Consider the following 19,061-nt stretch of genomic DNA (forward strand, 5'->3'; position numbering starts at 1 on the left):
AAGTTGCAGACACAGGCATGTGGTGAAACTCCCAGCAGACATTGATGGCACTGGCTCAGGGTCTCAGCACTGTCACACTCAGGCACTTACAGTGTCACTGGAAGGGCTGAGGAGGTGACAGGAACTCTCTCCTTCAGTCAGACATCAGTTCATGCTACATTAACAGCAAGGAGAACAGAACTCTGCACATAACAGATGATGTGGCTTTGGCCATCTTGCCACCTGCATTCAATAGTCTGAAATACTGTTATTGGCACCTGCTGGTTACTCGGGAGAATAAACAAACCAGAGTTTAGTTTCAATTGCAAGGCTGACAGATCAAGCATGACCTGTAAAACTCATCAAGAACAAAGCAAAGTTAAATGCTGAAAAGCTGTTCGTGAGCTTGAAAGCTGAGAAATAACTGGATTTTTAATAACTTCAGATTTGAAGATAAGTGTCATTCCCTCAGATAATTTGGAAGCTAAAGAGCACAGATTTACAAAACAAACCAGCATTCTCAATTCTAAGAGCTAAGCATCATAAATTGCCATATTCTGCTGAGACCTTTAATTTAAAATAAGCCAAAATATCTGTTCCTTACTATAAGTAATGCCTTATGCAAGCTTAGATAAAACCCCTAAAAGCAGTTTTCTTCTTTATTAAAGTAATAACAATTTTATATTAAAAAGCATCTGCAGTCAGGATAGCAAGAGTTTTCAAAGCATTTCTTGACTCCTGAACACTTGAAAAACACTACACAACTTTAAACAGAAAGTGAAGAAATTGAGGTTAGAAGTTTACTAGTACACATCCAGAAGTGCTTAAAGAGAAACCAGGTTCCAGAACCAGGCTTTGTTCAGTAGACTTCTCTCTGAATGTTCCCTTTTATGTTCGATCTCAGTGCTCAAACTGTTGATTTCATGTCACCAGGAAGGTAACTCCAGGAGCCAGATCCTATAGTGATACAGTTTTCAGCTACAAAGTGCTATGCTAATGCTTCTATATATAAAAATTAAAGGAAAAAGTGTTTGGAAGTTGAACCAAGATTTGTTTATTACTTTGTGCTCAATCACACCAAAGGGGCTGCAGGGTAGAAGAGTTCAAGTTGATCGAGTTTATTTACTCAACTTAAGAATTTACAAATTGGAGACAAATTCTAAGCCCTCTTTACCTGATATCACCCCATTTTCTCCCTTCCCTGCTCAGTAATCCAAACACTTTAAATCTGCAAGCAAAATGGGAAAAGGAAAGAGAATAACTAAGAGCCAGTTACAATTCAGTTTTGTAACAGAAGAGGTCCTAATTATCTAGGGTGCTAGGTGATGTTTTGTCTTCTTTGATTATCATTTTACACTGTACTCTGCAAAAAAAAGGTACAGTCTTCCCAAAGACACAAGCTACCTTTATTTCCCAGCCAAGTAGAGAAGAGAAAGGTCAAGTAATCTGATGACAACAGAGACCTAGGGCAGACTGTTCCTCTCAAGAAGCCTGTGCCCAGTCCATTACTGACCAGGGGGGTTGGAATTCCTGCATGCAGCTTCCCTGCTTCCAATCACACAGCACCACAGACCACAATGGGGAAAGCAAATGATGCAACCCACGAGTTCTGCATCGTCCAGAATATTACTCATCTCTGCCCTGGCACCAAATCATTCACTCTTCAGCTGAGAATTCCATGACCTGCTTTTCTCCAGATAGTAAGTTTCTTCACCTTCATTTTTCCAGACCCCTGCCCTTTCCCAGCTTCTTGGTGAAGCTGCTCCCAACAAGCTTTACCCCAAGCCTCATAATGGCTGTTACTGGAAGAAGCCCTCAGTAGTTAAGTCTGTGGTTTCTACTTCCAGCTACAAATTACTGCACACAGGCACAAAGGCACACAATGACAAAGCACGTTCCTGCCCATTAACGGTGGCTGGAAAATACCAGCCTTTCTTGCCAAAGAGTTTCTGCTGCATTGCTTTTCATTCATTTCCGTGATTAAGCTTTCTTTCCTTCAAGAATCTTTCTATTCGTCCTTCTTGAAATTGAGTGTCTCTCTCGGGGTCATTGCAGGGCATAATTTCATTTTAATTGCAACTTCAACATCAATACTCAGCTCATATTTCGGCAGCTCTTGGTTTATCTCTGCTTCTTCCAAAGGGAACGATAATACATTGCTGTGCAATGAGCTCACATGCAGATGTAATCCAGAGTTGAAGATTTCATTGAGATATTTCCCTTACAAGTTCTCTTTTATTTTTGCTTCTCCAGAACTTTCTACCCTGCTGAATGGCACAGAGCACAGATAGTTTAGAGCACAGCCAAGCTCCAAATGCTTCTCTCTCTTAACACACTTCTCAACATGAGATTAAAGGCTTCCTTCTCCCTGCTTCCCTCAAAGGGAAAGGAAAATAAGTCACTTCTGTGGAAATCCTGAGACTGTGTAGTGGGCAAAGACATTCCAAACACTAACCTGGGTTGCTCAGTTCATGGTGAAAGGGTTTGAAAATTAAAGGACAAATGCCAAAACAGAGTTTATGGAGCTGTCTTCATACACTGGCTGGAGAAGAACAGCAAGGGACAGAAGACAGGTACATTCCAGGCTGAAAGAAAGGCTCTGCACACATGCATCAACCAATAGCTCAGGAGGAGAGAGGATGCATTGGAGTAGAAACAGTGCAATGAAATTAAGAGAACATTTCAAGACAGGCACTAGCAGCTGCTCTTGTAACTTCACATCACTGGGCAACCCTTTAAAAAATACATAGCAGATGTATACTCTCTGTCCTACACTGGGAAGAAAAACAAACAAAAAAGCACTGACGAATATTAAATTCTTCATATGGGACAGCTTCCTCTGCCCCCCAGATAAGCTTGTTTTGTTTATAGCAGCTGGACATACAAAAGGCATTTGGTTTATGAAACTGGCCTAGCGATCCATGTTATTCATGAGGTCATACCAGAGGATTCACAAGATCCTCTCTGGTCTTAAAATACATCCAGCAGAGAACAATCTGCCATTGACTGAATATTTAAAAATTAATGGCCTAGTAGGCTCCTCCTCACCACACTCCTCCACCCTCGCTTCCAGTTCATATGGTCCAATGGACAAAATCCACATTTCGTTTTTTTAAGTTCAGGGTGTTTCAAACAAATGCCTTTACATTAACATTTAAGATCATTAACCAAACATAATAAATACATCCCTCTGCAACAGCAAGTGAAGAAAGAAGAGAAGAGATCTCTGCTTGCAGCCAGCGAGTTCTGCCTTGAATGGAAAGAATCTGAGCAAGACATTTTCCACAGATGTTCATGGAAAAACATTTCAGAGCACTGCCACATTTCAAACCTATTGTGGTAGGAAACACTGAAGTTTCATGTGTGCAGTTCCCAGCTTATATATGAGAAGCTCACAGACCCCTGCCATTCAGAGATCACATTGCACCATGTGTATGCATGCTTAAAAACCCCTCTTTGAAACATCAGTCAGCTCCAAGAGATCTGGGAGAGAGTCAAATCAGAGAGAAGGATTTCCAGTCCCAGCAAGCCTCACCATCCCCCATCAAAGGGGAATCAATAAAAACAACTGAGAAAGAAATTCCTCCTAGGACTAAAAGCTTCACATAAAACCCTTTAAGGGCATCCTTTTGCTGAAAATGCTACTTCCTTATTGATCCCTTCCCCACTCCAACAGCCATGATAGAAACTGAAAATGCTGCCCAAGCCTGAGACTTCAAAGTACAGAGGAGACTGGAATACATCCTATTTTTCAAAATTACACTGCTGTATTATATTCCCTCCAGCAGTTATAGGTAAGTTGTCTTGCTGTTACACTTTGAGAAATTGGTGTGAATGACTCCTTAACAGTTTTCCTATTGGAGCAAACACTCATAAGATACCACACCCCACCTTCCCTACAACTCAGGATTTAGCACACTGGTGCTCCCCAGCTTTTCTTTTTTTTTTTTTTCCCCAGTTGTCTGGAAAGCTGCATGCCCCTCATTTATTCCTGCACCCTTCCTATTAGTACTTTCCTCCAATTTTGGGAGAAATTCTCCCTACCAACAACTAGCTCCCTCAGCAGCTCTGCCTTTCACCATACCCATTAGGTAAATTCTGGCACCAACTTATTTTTTCTGAAGAACAAGTTTGACAACTGCTTGTGCCACAGGATGCAAGAGAAGGGTGTGATATCTGAGCTGTGCCTTCATAGCTGCTCCACAACTTTGTCATTTACCTCTGACTCCCTGACTCAGTCTGCATCAAAGACAGGAGGCTTCAGCAAACAAAACTAAAGTAACACACCCACAAAACATTTTTTGTCTTGTATACTTAATTCCAGATGATTTCCCAAATAATAATTCCACAGTTAGTCCTTTCTAACTGTGCTCATCACATGTTCTCATCGTGCCCAGAGGCGAATATCCAGCAGGGATATCTGAGTAACAACTGAAGGACACAAAGTTCATCCATCAATTAAAGAAAATTGCAGGTATTTCAAGACAGATTTTGCTACATGCCAAGATTATTTTGGGAAATAGCACTCTAGCAAATTGTGCCTGGGATCTCATTTCTTCATTCTTCTGTAAAGAATGAAAGGCTGACAGGGCTTCAGGACCATGCCTCCCCCTGCTCCAGCCCTGCTACTGGAATTCACACATTCCCAGGGTACTTCTACATGCTTCCTCCCTTTCTTCACTCCACGCTCCAGAAATCCTATCTGGGTGAAGAGGCTGGGAGGAGAGGCTGACAGCAAAAAGAAGTCAGGGCTACAACACGCACGCTTCCCTCCCTCGCATTGCTCACAGATTTCCCTCTGAACCCTGGGTGTCAAAGCATCCCAACAAACTTTTTGGATGGGAGTTCAAAGTGACACAAGACAAGCAATGTTGGGAGAGGAACCAACCACCACTTTTGTGCAGGAAAGCCTCCGCATGGGAGCTTGGAGGCAAAGGGTGGGGTTCGGGGAAAGATTTCATTCTTGCTGGTTTCTTGTATCACCCCCTTTGCAAATACTGCTCTCCTGCTGTGTCTGACCCAGATGTGAAGAGCAGGAAGGCTAAAACTGCAGCCCACTAAACCATCTTGAGAAATTACCTAAAACTGAAAGAAGCTGAGTCAATGTCCTCTGTTTGGCCAGCTTATATCAAAGCTACAACTCAAAGCTTCCTACAAAGTGATGTCCTCATTGCCAGGCTGTCCTCCTATGATCAGCCCTTGTCCTTTCCCTAGTGTGCCATATATGCAAGCTGAGATCTTAGGAACCACATCATCTAGTTGTGGATGCAACCAGAAGTCAGGCTGCTCTTGCCTATACAGACACATCTCCTAAATATGCTGCAGCCCGTTACTACCAGCAGAACATGAGCATGAAAGCCCCACCAGCTCAAAACCCCACCAGCTTGGTTTATCAATTCATGAGAGGAGCCCTTCCCTCATATGTGCACCAGTGTTATAAAAACAGCTCCCACTGCACTTCCCAACAATATAACATCACAAAAATCAGGGTTAACATGCATCTCTGATGATCCAAATCAATGCCATCCATCTCTCCCTCCCCCCAGCATTTTATCAGGACAAGCATTTTTCTATAGAAAAGTCTCAACTGGCAGGCTTTGTTACAGCTGAAGGTAAGGGTTTCAGCAAGCAGTGGAGGAACAGGATGTCCTTCTGGGTGCTGAAATTCATCCCAATTTGTGGAGCTTTGTAGTTCAGCCACGAGGGACCTCTAAGGTCTTGCAGTGGCAGGATACACTTACTGAGATGGCTGAAATGTTACCCTGACTTGACCATTTTCTGCAATTACATCAACAGTGAGGTGCGCTCAGGGAATTTAATGCTATGCTAATAGAGTCTGTTTTGGAACAGAAATCCAGTTTATATTAATGTTCTTCCAGAGCAGCCACTACTAACAATCTAGTGATACAGCTGGCAAATGCAGCAGCAGTTGCTCCATACTGAGAACCAGCTCTGAGCCTGCAGGACCATAAAAGCTGCATTAGTAGAGAAAAACCCAGGGGTTATGATTACAGCCAATTCATTAAACATCTTTCTGTAAACAATCAATAGCACAAAGGACACAAGTACCACCAAAGAAGACAAGCACAGCTCTCAGCCATCACACCATTTGCTCCAAAGCGTAGGTATTTCTGAGACACAGGGAAATCAACGGGAAAGCGGAAAATCAATGGGAAAGAACGTCCCTTTCTGTCTCAAGACACAGAGCTGCCAGGCTCCGTACCAACCTGAAGTCTGGAAGTCTATCTGGATAGGGTTGGACAAACCATTGACAGCTTCACGCCACATGCCCCCGCCGCCGGGGGACCAGGCTGTCACCACGCAGCGGTAGAGCCCGGCGTCCGAGATCTGCGTCTGGTACATCCTGTAGCGGAACTCGTTCTCCTGCACCTTCTCCAGCACCACGCCGTCCACGCGCGTCTGGTCCGTCCAGTCCTCCAGCCGAACCACGGAGTCCTGGCTCAGCGAGATGATGCGAGTGGTTCCGTTGGGACCCGACTGGTCCGGCAGGGGCTTCTCGGCCGTGATGAGGACGGAGTAGCGCGGCGTCTTGATGTTCTTGGAGGACACTTTGCACGTCATCTCAAAGGTGTGGCCTGCTACAAAGAATGGCTTCAGTTTCACCGCCTCCACTGTAAGTGTGTAATCTGAAGAGGGAAGGAAATAAGCAGCAAGAGAGGGTTAACAAATAGATAATGGGCAGCACCATCACTAGTTGAATGTCCCATTCAACCTAGGAGATTAGAGACAGGCAAAGCTCCTTTTTTGGAGGAACAAATCCCAGCACTTTTTATCTAAACACGTGGACAACCCAGAATGCTACTCACAAGTACATAACAGTTTGGGCCAAGGTGCACGAATTCAAACAAACACCAAATACTGGACAGATAATAGAATACACGGGTTGCAACAATACAGGATTGTTTTATTCAGGAATAAAGATATTAGACAAGATTCAGAGTCCCAGTTCTGGGACTGGATCTGGAAAAGCACCCTCAGTGACAGGGTGTAAGGGCACTGCTAAAATACTCACGACTAATGACAAAAGTTGTCACTTGCTGAATTGGCAGCATTTAGCGTAGCATCTTTTTATTTCCCTTAAAAATACACCCTAACAGCAATCCAGCCACATTCAGCTGGAAACACATGACAAAAGCTGGTGGTAACAGAAGTCTCCACCCCAGGCATCCCCATACAGATTTACACACACCTCTGCCTCCCTGTCAGTCTTTCCTCCCCTTGCTTCTCATACATTTACTTGCATACAAGCCTATCAGAAGTCTTGACATTTCCCATTTGACATCAGGAATTCCAGCAAGACTTATTGCTTAGTTTCCTTCCATTCTCTACTGGCTCCTCAATCCCAAGAATCCCTTAATTACAGGGTTTGGGAAAATTATACATCTCGGAGCATAGCTCCAAGACACACAAAATACAAGCTCACAGTGAGAAACTGAGAAAATGAGGAGTGACTGAAGTCAGAATCAGATAAAAGGAAAGGGAGTTGCTAGTTTCCTGGCATTGTGATGAAAAGATATCCTGTACATCAAGGTTCTTCTTAAAGAAGGGAGGGCTGAGGATACAGCCAATTCAACTCTCTGGATTACTCTGCTGCACAGTATTTTCCCTTCCCTCCTTTATTAAAAATAAAAAAAGGTGTAGACCTGTTAAAAAGGCTCCACAGAACTTCTTTATGCAAGATGAAACTTCTCAGGAGAAAGGAAATAAGCAGTGGTGAGATTGAAACACATTTCACAAAACTGAACTTAAATGCAGTAATATTTATGTCCTCCCCACAAGAGCAACAAGATACTTGTCAAGATTACATTTTGCAGTGTTTTGCCTTCAAGCAGCAGTTTTCACAATGAGTAAACACAGCCCACAAGATGAGAAACCCGGTATGACAACTTTAAATCAGTACTGTATAAAGCAGATCACAGTACAAAGCTATATAAAGAAACAGCAGGAGCAGTGAAGGCTGAGATGCTTCTAGTGGTCTAGCTGAGCACAGAATTATTTGATACTCCACACCAAACACCCCTCACACTTCCACCCACTAAGCAAGTGACAATACAAGAGTTGTACATTTAGGCACTCAGGGTACAATCACAAATGAAGTTGTATAGAGTCACAGTCATTCTCCTCTCCCTTGTGAAAAGACTCATCAGATCTCAGATTCCAGATTTCAAATCAATTTTTTTCTCATTCTGTGTCTATGAGACTCTGATATTTCCTTCTTCATATGGCTGCAGTGTTTAGGAGCCCAGCACAGATCAGCTTTTCACATATTTTTAGGAATATAGTAGGCAATTATGTCTTGTCCCAAAAGCAGAAGCACAAACAGCTAGTTATACTTTTCTGGCACATATTGCTGCTTTCTAGGCCACATGAGGAGGCTCTGGGCAAAAATCCCTCCTTATTTAAATGCTCTTTACATTGTAGATCTTCACATCAGAGCACTGGGTCCTAGACACCAGAAAGGAAATGCTGCATTTGGTTTCTGGTATATGTGCTTAAGATTAAATACCCTGACACATTCAGAGCAGTTCAGCTACAGCTGAGAGAACTCTCCCTGCTACCTTTGCTTCCACTACTCTGAGCCATAGGTCAAGCAGCAGCAGAAAGGACCATGTCTTGTCCCCAACAAGGACAGAGCAAATTTTGTTTCCAGACCTCCTTTACTGGTTTTCCATTTGAGGGCAATAGCAAATGCTTTTACTAAGTATTTCTGCTAAAGGAAAAGGAGAAAGGAGTGGTGGTAGCATGGGACAACAGCAGAAATGCCATTGGTAGAGTCTGTGGAAGAGAACAGCTGAGGCCCAGAGATGCAGCTGAAGAACAGTGATAGAATTCAAAAGGGTTAGAAATTAGGATGCTGAAGAGAGCAAAGAGATATGTTCTTATGAAAGTTCTTTCAAAGCATTTTTCTACCTTTAAAAACCCGAGTTCCTTAGTTTGGCTGAACACAAGGCAGAAGCACCCCCTCTTCTGTTAGACCATAAGAAATCTAGAACAGAATAGAGAAGGCGACACGCAGCCCATCACATAACAGGTGCTGAATGTTTCTTTTTGCAACGAAGTAAAAAAAAAAGATCAAAGAGATGTTTCTGTATGTGCCATAATATCAGAGACTTGCATATGTAGCAAAGTAAAACAACAACAACAAGGCCCTATATCCTACCAACCAGAAAAACCTGGGTCACCATTCTTAATATTCTGGTTTTGTGCCAATATTGCTCTCCTTCAGAAGCAGGAGTTGAAATGTAATTAGCACTCCTTCACCCCCACCTAGAAAAGCATGTAGCTAGCTGTCTGTGTAAGAGTGCACATTATGAGAAAGAAGGCAGCCCAAAGATTTGGCACTTATCTTAGAAATAACAGTAATCTGCACGGAAAATTAAGAGGGGAAGAAAAGTCTCTTCATGTTTCCTATGTTAGCAGAAATTACTCATCAGATCTTGCAGCATAAGATGAGCCAGAGAGGTCAAATGAATGTTTTATATAAGAACTGCAGCCTAAGGTCTCATTTCTAACCTTCTGGGAATTGCCAAGGAAGCAGTGTGTGTCTTGACCACTACTCCTCACACTCGTCTGTCTGCATGCATGCCTGCAGTCCCGTGTGGAGTCTCATCATCTACTTGTAAAGCTCCATGAATGAAAAGCACAATAAAACACACCCTGCTTGGTCATACACAGGAGGCTGCAATCTGCAGTTTATTCTGGAAAGCAATAGGGGAAGAGTTCCTAAGTAAACCATATCCAAAGCTTGGGCACTACTCCAAAGGCAGAGGGCTAGCAACAGAAGAAATCCTAGCCAAATGACTCAAATAAAATTTGAGTAAACTGCACTTTGGAGCCTGGCAGTGCAAGGTTCTGCCTGCCATCACTGGCCAGTCCAAGTGGTTAAGCCACACTGTAATTCTCCTGTTGCTCTTCTACCACAAAGTGTGTGCTCAGCTTCAAGAGCACTTCCTGGGTAGTGACCAAAACCAGTTTTCACCTAATCTATGCCAGGCAAACTTCTAGAGAAGTCCAACAGCTACAAGGGCAAGGAGACTTTAGAAAACAGCAAACACCTTCCTTGCACCCCTCTCACTCTGGCTGGAAAAGCAGCACAATGGCCAAGGCTGACAGCAACTTTGGAGCCTCACAGTGCTAACTGAGGCTGCTGACAAGAATCCCAATGTCCATAAAGGCCCCTTCATCCCCCAGTGCACTAAGGAGGCTGCTCATACAGGGAATGCAGCAGGCACTAAGGCACTGACAGCTCTGCTGTGGCAGGAGGAGGTGGCTGTACAACACCCCAAGGTACAACTGCAGCCCCAGCAGCTCTGGGAGCACAACAAGCACACCAAAGCCTGCACCTGAACATGTGAACTACACATCAACACACACCTCACTTCAGGAACTCTTGTCCCTACAGCCAAGCTGGCACATACATGTAATGGGTTAGTTGCACCACCTAATTAGTGGCTTGTCTTCATTTTCCTCTGCCTTCACTCAGAGCCAGGATTGAAACACGAAGGAGACAAATTTCTCATTCGGGCTTGGTTGTTTATTAAATCTTATCTAAAGTACAGAGAGTTCTGCAACACTTCTACCTCACAACTAAAAGCGAGCAAAATGGAGGCAGATCTAGCTAGTTACAAGGTCTTTTAAAGCCGAACAGTCCAATTAAAAGCTAACACCTCTATTATTTATACTTTTGACCCAATAACCCTGTGACCTGCAGTGCAGCACTAACTATCCAACCAAAAACTACTACCTGAAAGCATGAAGAAGAGGAAAGAGACAACACACAAGAACGTCCATCTTGTTCCATACCTATTACTATATTCTAAACTCCAAATTCCAAACCCTTCACCATGTGAAATCACACACTCCTATTTTAACTACACACCCGTGACTCTTAACTCCATCACTCAAATTTGGGAGCCTTCTCCAAGGCCTCAGGTCAGAAGCAGTGTTCTCCTGGGGGTCAGTGCCAGAAAGCACAGAAAGCCCAAAACTCACAGGCTTCTGGGTTCCAACACATACACACACCAGCTCAGTGCCATGGGGATTTCTTTGCCCAGGAGGAACTGTGTGTCTGTACTACACCGTGTTTGTGACACATCAGCAACGAGAAAGAAAAGTAGGTGGCAGAAATATTACCTGTTCTCTATTTGCAGGACTGTCTGAAAGATTAAGGCACCCTTGCTCCCAATTAAGTGTGATGGGAGGGCCTGGGCAAACGTTTAGGACAAGTAACATTATGTTAAATGTAATTATTTTGTAAATTAAAGACAGAAGTATTAACAAAACCCCAAATAATAGTACCTTTGGGATCTGGAATTTCAATTAAAAGATAATGTTCTGTTCTGCTAAGTACTCCATGAAGATCCAAAGTTGACAACACTGGTTTAGGAAAAAAGCATTGATTCCACATTCCACTGTAAACACTATCTGTGTTCTAAATGTAACTCATACTCAAATAAACAAACAAACAAATAAATAAATAAAATTATCTTTTAGAATATCAAACTTTTTTCTGGGTTGAATATCATTTACAGAGCTAGTCAAAAAAGGTTTCCTCCCTTCCTTTACCCCTTTTCACAGACTGGAATCTGTACTCTAAATAAGCAAAACATAATACAACTGATGTTTTTAATTTCTGAGATGAGACAGATGCCTTCTTTGTCACCTTGGCAGGGGAGAAAGTAGAGGAAGGAGAAGGAACGTATCAGGCAGGCCATGTCAAAAACAACAGTGATCTATGATAGCAATTGGCTGCATTTGCAAAGCTGACTTAGCAGAAAGATGTGTGAGCATTATTGGTCCCAGTGGAATAAAATGGAAAACAGAGACAATAAAACTCCAAGTTCAAATGGGCAAACACGCGACTTATTATACAATGCACAAAAAAGGGTTTTTGACATCTTTACATGATGTTTACATTTTGAATAAAGGCTCTGAACACCCCTCTTTGCTGAGAGACCCACAAACACAATATAAACCCATTTCTCCTTTCTCAAGAACTCAGAACATTTGTTTTCAAAGCGAGATTTCTCCAATGCCTTCCCCCCAAAGCAGTGCTCTAAAGTCAACAAAGAAGATGCAAGCAATGAAATAGATGGAAGAAAAATCTCTGTGTAGACACAAGCTATCCAAGGAAGAGGCAAATTTCTGTTCTCTCCTTAGGCAAACACGTGGGAGCCTGGCTGCTGGCTTTTATAAGCACTGGGAGCAGTTAGGGACTCAAATCACCAGAGATACTTGTCAAAACAACAGTCAGAGAGCACAGGCAGCAGCAGATTAACTCTTTCATAGTTGCCTGCTACAGCACTGGGCTCCCAGCCACGTCTGGAGCTCACAGGAATAGGATATGGGAAGGGACAGGGTACCCAGGGAGAGGCATCTGGGGCTGCACTGCTGAAGGAGGAGTTGATGGGTGGAAGAGAAGGGGAAATCAAACCTATATTTCACCCTCCTCACCTCACATATGTACAATATTCTTTTCCAGGAGGGGAAGGCTTTTGCAGGAAAGCTCACTTGCACATAATAAATCCCCCAACCCCAAGTTTTGCCAACAGAACGTACTTTTCAGCACGGGGACTGTAACGTTTACATTTGTGCTGCAAAATTAGCAGAGTTTCTGGAACAAAACCAGAAACAAGAGAATGTTCACACCTGTCATGGTTTGTTTTCCCTCAGAAATGTCAACACAGGCTGAGACTTTTCAACTCCAGCTGGTCTCTGTAGCTGCTCCAAAGGCGACGATCCATTACACTGGCATGCACATACACACACTCCGTGTTGTGGCATAACACTGAACTAATTGTGACCAACATCCAGCACTAATGAGACTTCTCAGTCCTCCTGGAGAAACCAGCTTCAGGTGTATAAAAAAAAAAAAAAAACAAAACCAAAACCTCAAAAAACCCCCAAAAAAAGCAACCTTTCCCTGGACCACATGCATGGCCTGGGGATGCAGGGAGTACTGAGCCAGCATCCCACCACTTCTCTCTCCACTGAAGCAGAATCACAGCAGAAGATTTCCAATTTGCTTTCCAGGGATTATCTCTAAACAACTTTTAAATTATTTCAAACTGCTTTCTCTGAAATATAGTTCTCTGCCTGTGGATGCCTAAATTAGCTTATTAAACTAATCTATCAAGATAAATGCAGCTTAGCTAAGCCCAGATTTTTGACACAGACATCACATCCCAGGTTATCCTAACCTTTCTGGTGCCCTCCAACAGACCCTCTGGTATATCTTCACTCTGAGCCAAAACAGTATCACTCTACAGCACACCCAGGAAAGACAGATCCCATTTTAAACCAGAGTTAAGCAACTTCAGTTCAGGTAACTATTAAGCTCCTAAAAATGCTCCCTGAATAAGTTAAACACTGACTAGAGCTAGTTCACTTCTACCTAAAAAAAGTCAAGATCCAAACAAACCACTGAATTACTTTGCTTGGCTACCCACTTATTCTTTGATACTCTGGTAGTACTATGCCCATGAACTTCCTCGGAACTGCCTTTTAAACATGGGCTTATAGAAGAGAAAAATAAAACCACGACTCTCAAACTGTCAGACAGAGAAGTCAAGCTGACATTCCTCTTTTCACCTCAGTACAACCCTGTTGTTATCAGCAAGATGCATCCTAAAGAGACCAAAATCCTCCGAGCCACCAAAGTGGGAAATGACCACAGCAATGCTGCTGGATGACACCCCTGCCAGTTCCAGCCCAGCTCAGCAGCTTGATGGAATCTCTCCTTTGGTGGTGTCTCTTCCTTTGCATTTCCACTCCAAACTGCTGCACAGAACTGGGAAAGTAGTGATGCAAAATAAAGGAGTGATGCCCCTCCATAGATAAAAAGCCTTTACACAAGTTGACCATGCTTTTAAACCTTCATAAACACAGACCCCCATTTCCAAAGCCCATTAGCAGGCCTTCTGGCTGACAAGTCTATTCTCAGGCATCCAGGTGTAAAGTTCCTACCTTGTGTAGCCCAGAAAATGTTGACAGGTGCAGAAGTCACATCTTTGCTCTTCACCCAGCTGTTGTTGCGGTGCCTACTCCACGCCGAGATGACACAGAAATAATCCCCTCTGTCACTCTCTGAAGTCCACTGGATTCTCAAACTGAAGGTGTCAGCAGACTTCTTAGAGAAGATTATTTCCCCATTCTGAATCCTCTCTCTGCCCCTGTCCCCAGGTAGCAGAGTCCAGTCTGCATCCATGGAAGCCAGGAGCTCCTCTGCCACCACGTCATCCCCAGGCAGGTGCTGCCTGTAGTACCAGGAAACGCTGAAGCGGATGTTTGCTTCGGTGTCCTGCACGTTGGTGATCCTGCAATTGAGCTCTGTGGGGTCATCTGAAAACTTGGGTGTTTTAGAGGCATTCAGGAACACATCATAGTCTGGCTCTGCAGGAGAGGAAACACGGGAGAAACAGGTTAGAAGCTATGAGCTGGGAGAAAAAGTCACATTTAATTACAAGATACACTAACTTCTAACATCCAGTTTTAGCATCTGAGCTAAGAAGTCAAGTGCCACAACATGCATTTTTCTTACAAGACCCTGGAACTTGGACTCTAGTTCTCAGGCTTGCACCATTCTGACACAGGTACCCCTAAGTCTGCATTCCCAAACAAAACATTCCATTTCATACGTCTAGTCAGACCATTTCAGAAGAATCAGTACTAATAGATTTTTTTTTAACCAAATAATTCCCTCCTTTAGGCCTGCCCCCAAGAAGCCACCTATGGGTTCAATTTCCACCCAGTCAGACACTTTTTGCACCTGTCAAATGCCTGGGGTGGCCTGCAGCAGGACACTGGTTATCCTCTAGCTTTGGACTGACCAGAGACATCCCACTTCCCCAATACCTCTCCAGGATAAGAGGCCATCTTCCATCTTGAAATGCCTTCTTTTCCACACTTAGCCATCCCATTGTGTCTCTACAACGGTTTAAGAATGGTAAAAAACAGCCCTTTAAAAAGCAAGCACTTCACCCACCCAGACACCCAAACCAGGGGACACAGAACACCATTGGCATTGGCCAGAGGCAGCACCAAGAGCTGAGCACAGTAAATTTCAGTGGTTAGCAGCTTAAATATTACCTAGGTCAATAAATAATAAGTAGGATAAGAGTTGAAGATATGTAGATCAGAAAAAGCTTCACAGTCTGAATAGAGAAGCATGTGCTGCTCAGCTGTGAGGCTGGAATATCTCACAGTGGAAAACCAGTGCCTGAGTTTCAGGGGTTAAGAATGGGGCTGTTGTATTTAAATCTGAAATAGCTGGCTGCCCAAAGCCTAAAAGCGATAAGGGAGCCACATGACTCTTTTCTCTCAGACTACAGAGATAGTAAAGGAAAAAGATTACAGCAAGAACCTCACTCCACAAAGGAAATACATATTTATTTACTAGTATTAGAATATTTTTGTCTTGCTGTCTGCTGTAATTCAGAAGAATGACCAGCTTCACAACCGTTTGGCCAATACTCATCACACGGCTCTTACAGCCTAACTGTATTGAGCACTCCTTATTTATTTCCTGCTTTATGTTTTACTTGGCATTTTGCCCTCCTAGAAACAATTAACTGAAGCTATAATTGGGACAAAGAAGGCATCCAAGACTAAAACTTAGGCTTAGCTTACCAACAAGCCAAGATAATAAAGCATCTTAATATAACTGCTGTGGAAACTCTGTGTGCATATGCACTTTTGGACTTGAGATGCAGAGGATAAAAACAATTGTAGCAAACAAGCTGGGCTGCTGCTATGTAAGCCTGCAAGAAAAGATTTCTCACCACTGTCCTTGGATCTAGCACGAACAAGGGCATCAACACACACCAGACCCCAGAGAATCTGGTAATACTGACGGTGAATTTCTGTGACATTAGGCAACATAAAATCATAGAAGCATTGCTTATAAAGTCATTGGTGTCTACTACCAGGGAGCATGTACAGATTTCTGCACATTTTCAGGATAAGTAAAGCAAAACAAAAAGAAAATGCAGAGAATTTTGCTACAAGCAAAGCACAGATTATTAATGAAGGCCAAACTCCACTTTTGGTGTAAACCCCCTTAGGAAGAGCAGCGTAGCTGCAGGATCTTTCTCATTCACAAAAGACTAGTTTACTCCAGGGCCTCATGATATATTGCTCACACTCTACAACTCTCTTACCATTCCCCCTTTGCCACCCCTTCTCCTCAAAAAGAAGGCATTCAAGACCAACTAACATTTTCACAGCAACATAGACTATGAAAGCAGATGCACTTCTCTAGACGGGGACACAAGAAGGAAAAAAACCGCAAGAATCCCAAGTCCTTAGAAAACTCTTGGAGGTTTGTTTTATTTGTGGGCAGAAGGAGAAGAAGAGAGTTTTCTCTTCGATAGCACCACTCCAGATCAGCACTTCACCCTGACAGACACTCTAACAGAGGATTTAGAAAGAATAAAAGGCTGTCTGGATAAACCTCATTCCCCCACTCTGTCAGCTGTCAACGAACAGCCTCACTGACAATTCAACGACTTAATACTCCAGGAGCTCTTAACTTCCATTAAGGAGGAGGAGTTAGTGAATTCTGGATGCAGTTGATAACCTCAAATGCCAAAAATTTATTCTGCTTTCCCTCTCCCTAGCAACCAAGCATCTGCATCTGCTGAAAAGCAGATTTTCTTTTCTCCTGTTCCCAAATAATGCTAAGTTGGAATGGAAAGAGTAAAGAGTAGTCCTACAGATACAATCATGACAAGAGAGCACACGAGCATGCAAGTGCATCTGTACACACATGAACACACATGCATGACTGCACATGCACACAATTGTGGGAAGGAGGGAACACTCACAAATTAAATGTACAATGTGAATGGCTGAATGAGGACAGGAAATGAAGACATTAATCACTTGTGCACTTCTAGTACACATTACAAGTGTACTTGGAGACGGCCACGGCTCAACTGCTCTGCACAATGCTAAAATGCAACATTTAAAGTCATTGTTGATGGGATTTAACCTTATGGCACAGCTATTTATTGCTGAAAAACAGGCTCTCTATATGCTGGCCTCATTCAGCACTTTCATGTTGGAAGAGCTCTGCCTTTGTAACTGGACAGCACCACCAGTTTCTCATGACAACAGGATCTGAAAGGGTACATTGAAAGGGTTTGGGCCTGGATGCTTGCATCCAGTCAGAGCTGGGAACAGGCACTAAGCACCACAGCTCTGCCAGTTCACATCCAGCTTCATTCATGCTTCCAATACCTTATACATTTTAGCAGGTGCATATACCTTACCTACACCACTCTGCAATAACATCCTGAGTTTCACTGCCTCTAAATTGAAGCTATTATCTCCCCAAGAATAAACTAGAGAACAGATTGGGTAGGTTGACATATCTAGACCTATCTGTAAAACAACAGGCTTTTTAAGAAGTTTTACTGGGGTTTCATTTTTAGTACTTCTCCCACGTAACTTTACTTCTAAGGATATTTGCATAAAGAGAAATAAACCTGAGAAAGAGATCCCTACATACAGATAATAGATGCAAACAAGAGGAACAATCGTGCAGAAGAGATTCTGCAGGGTCCTCTCCCTTTTCTGATGGGGCCGAGGATTGAGGGATACATTACCCATGAAGTCTGACAGCCCAATCACTCACCTAGTGCTGTCACCACCACACTGACTGGTGCAGAGGTCCTCTCCACCACCTTATGCCAGCTCCCATTGTGCAGTGGCACCCAGATAGCAGCTTCACAGAAGTAGTAACCAGAGTCCTCCACATCCACATCACGCACCAAGAGGCGATAGGAGTTCCTGTCCACATGGCTCAGGCTGATGAGAGTTGAATCACTGACAACGGAATTGTGGTCCATGCTCAGCAAGAGCTGAGCATCTGACAAGGTGTCATCAGGTGATACAGAAAAATACCACATCACCTCTGCTTGGAAAATACCACTTCTGTCTGTTGTGATGTTGCATGTAAGGTCCAGGGAGTCTCTTTCGGTCACAGACACATTGCTGGTTGAGATGACTACATCTAGAGCTTGGAAAGAGAGACACAAAAATTCAAACAAAAAAATATTTTTTTGTTTGCTACTTTTATCCAACATAGTTCACTCTAAGTTATCCAGGACTTCACATTCTGTAACAGGAGCTTCTGAACAGGCTCAGTAGCCAAACCTTCAAATGCCTGTTGGATATTGAGCCGAGTGATCAATTACAAGGGCAATACACATTATCAGTCAAGCAAGGGATGTGTGATGGGAGCAGAGGAGAGAACAGGAGGGAGAACAGCATTTTTATAACTCAACAGCAACTGGTCCATGAAGGCTTCGTCTCGTCCATAGACTGCACATCACCTTTGCACAGCAGGAAAATAGATTTTTCAGCCACACAGGAGGGTCAAAGTGTTTTGGGACTATGCCTCAGAAGATCAAGCATCTAGAGAAATCCTTAGGAACTACATTGGAACTCAGCATGGTTTCTGCTGAGCTCCTCAAACAGAGCAGATTTGTTGGAGTCCTGACTAATCTCATGTGTGCTGCAAAAACATGAAATGGAAGCAAACAGAAGGCAGCAGTAACTCTCTATACTGCTGATTTCTTCGATTATTGCTCAAAACAAGACACACTGGGGACTTCAAAGCAACACCAACAGCCACTCCAAACACACTTAGCAACCACTGGCCAGTGAATATTTTTAATATACATATCACATATAGTCATAGCCAGCATTCAAACAGGACCAGATACAGAATATTAAAAGAGAACTATGGAATCACAGTGTCAAGACTAGGCTACCACATGTCTTCATTTGCTCATTCACTCATTCTACATTGCCTGAAGATTAGATCTGGGTCTCAGTGCAGCATCATTCCCACAGGGTGTAATGCAGCTGCTCTTAAAGTCTCCACCAAGGCCAGTAGACAGGGCTGCTACAGCAGTGGCTCTTCTCAGCATCAGCAAGAATAGAGATATCTGCTTTAAACCAGCAGCTGTGTCTCTGCTGAGATTAGTGACTTCTATGTAAAACCATGTTCTACTACATAATAGTTCCCCATCTGCATAAATTCCTGAGACTATCAT

General features: G+C 43.2%; 1 protein-coding gene across 1 annotated transcript in view; it reads right to left on the bottom strand.

Annotated features, from left to right (window-relative positions):
- Positions 1–19,061, bottom strand: part of PTGFRN (prostaglandin F2 receptor inhibitor) — a 65,742-nt gene that overhangs the window by 15,169 nt on the left and 31,512 nt on the right. Inside the window, exons 4-6 of the mRNA XM_014882803.2 lie at positions 17,636–18,019; positions 13,966–14,391; positions 6,207–6,626 (exon numbers count right to left, since the gene is read on the bottom strand). Coding sequence (XP_014738289.1) covers positions 6,207–6,626; positions 13,966–14,391; positions 17,636–18,019 — 1,230 coding nt within the window. The remainder of the gene's footprint in view (positions 1–6,206; positions 6,627–13,965; positions 14,392–17,635; positions 18,020–19,061) is intronic.

The sequence above is a fragment of the Sturnus vulgaris genome, chromosome 2 (genome assembly GCF_052056855.1).
Source record: "Sturnus vulgaris isolate bStuVul1 chromosome 2, bStuVul1.hap1, whole genome shotgun sequence".
NCBI lineage: Eukaryota > Metazoa > Chordata > Aves > Passeriformes > Sturnidae > Sturnus > Sturnus vulgaris.